Source organism: Sinocyclocheilus grahami, unplaced genomic scaffold (genome assembly GCF_001515645.1).
Source record: "Sinocyclocheilus grahami isolate Dianchi unplaced genomic scaffold, SAMN03320097.WGS_v1.1 scaffold5071.1, whole genome shotgun sequence".
Classification (NCBI taxonomy): domain Eukaryota; kingdom Metazoa; phylum Chordata; class Actinopteri; order Cypriniformes; family Cyprinidae; genus Sinocyclocheilus; species Sinocyclocheilus grahami.
Window position 1 is genome coordinate 1 of NW_015509859.1, and position 812 is coordinate 812.

Here is an 812-nt window from a genome sequence, read left to right on the forward strand (position 1 = left end):
ACACACACACACACACACACACACGGTTAGAAACACTCCTCACCAGTGACATTAAAGCTTGTTCCTGTAAATGGAGTCTGGAAGAGGCTGCCGGGGTCCACAGAAAAATGTATGTACGCATTTATGTATTAAAAAACTTCCTGTTCAAAAACTTTTGACTGGTAGTGTAAACACACACATTCTATCTCTCTATTACATGTTAAATCAATCCTTTTTTATTGAGTCGGTAAACTCAAACTGAGAGTCTGTATCAGGTTTGATGTGTGTGTTTTGTGTCTCACCTGTAGTTGTTCACCTTTACAGATGGAAAGCTCTCGTGGGTTTCGTGCTGTGAAATCAAACACAGCTCTCATGAAGCTCACCGGTAACTCCTCTAAACTGCAAACACACACACAGTGTCACACACTCGCCATATGGCAGCACATCTCACATGTCTTATGTGTTCAGATGTGTGTATCTTGTGTCCGTACCTGTCCTCAGGCTCCGGCGGCAGTCTGTTGCTCTACACAAACAAACAGAGAGCATTAAAACAGCTGAATGATAGGATGATCATGTGATCGTGTGTCCGGTCTGTTCATACCATTTGTCGTGTCACAGGCACTCGAGCTGGCTCTCGTTTGCTTGTGTTAGCATTCGTGTTTGTGACGCTTGGCTCTGGGTTTCTGATGGCTGGCGGCTCCCATCCGTCATCAAACAACGGCGTGAAGGTGGGAATATCATCATCATCCTCCGGCCACTTAGTGCTTCATCACACACACACACAAAAACACAATGTCAAATCTTATGATAAATCGCTTGTTGTATTCCTCAAC

The 812-nt window shown here is 44.3% G+C and overlaps 1 protein-coding gene across 1 annotated transcript in view; it reads right to left on the bottom strand.

Moving 5' to 3' along the window:
• Positions 1-281: 281 nt before the first annotated feature.
• The window catches only part of LOC107577080 (epidermal growth factor receptor kinase substrate 8-like protein 2), a gene marked incomplete at its 3' end in the record, with an annotated part of 4,725 nt that continues 4,194 nt past the window's right edge, over positions 282-812 (bottom strand). Inside the window, exons 4-6 of the mRNA XM_016263194.1 lie at positions 581-743; positions 471-502; positions 282-378 (exon numbers count right to left, since the gene is read on the bottom strand). Coding sequence (XP_016118680.1) covers positions 282-378; positions 471-502; positions 581-743 — 292 coding nt within the window. The remainder of the gene's footprint in view (positions 379-470; positions 503-580; positions 744-812) is intronic.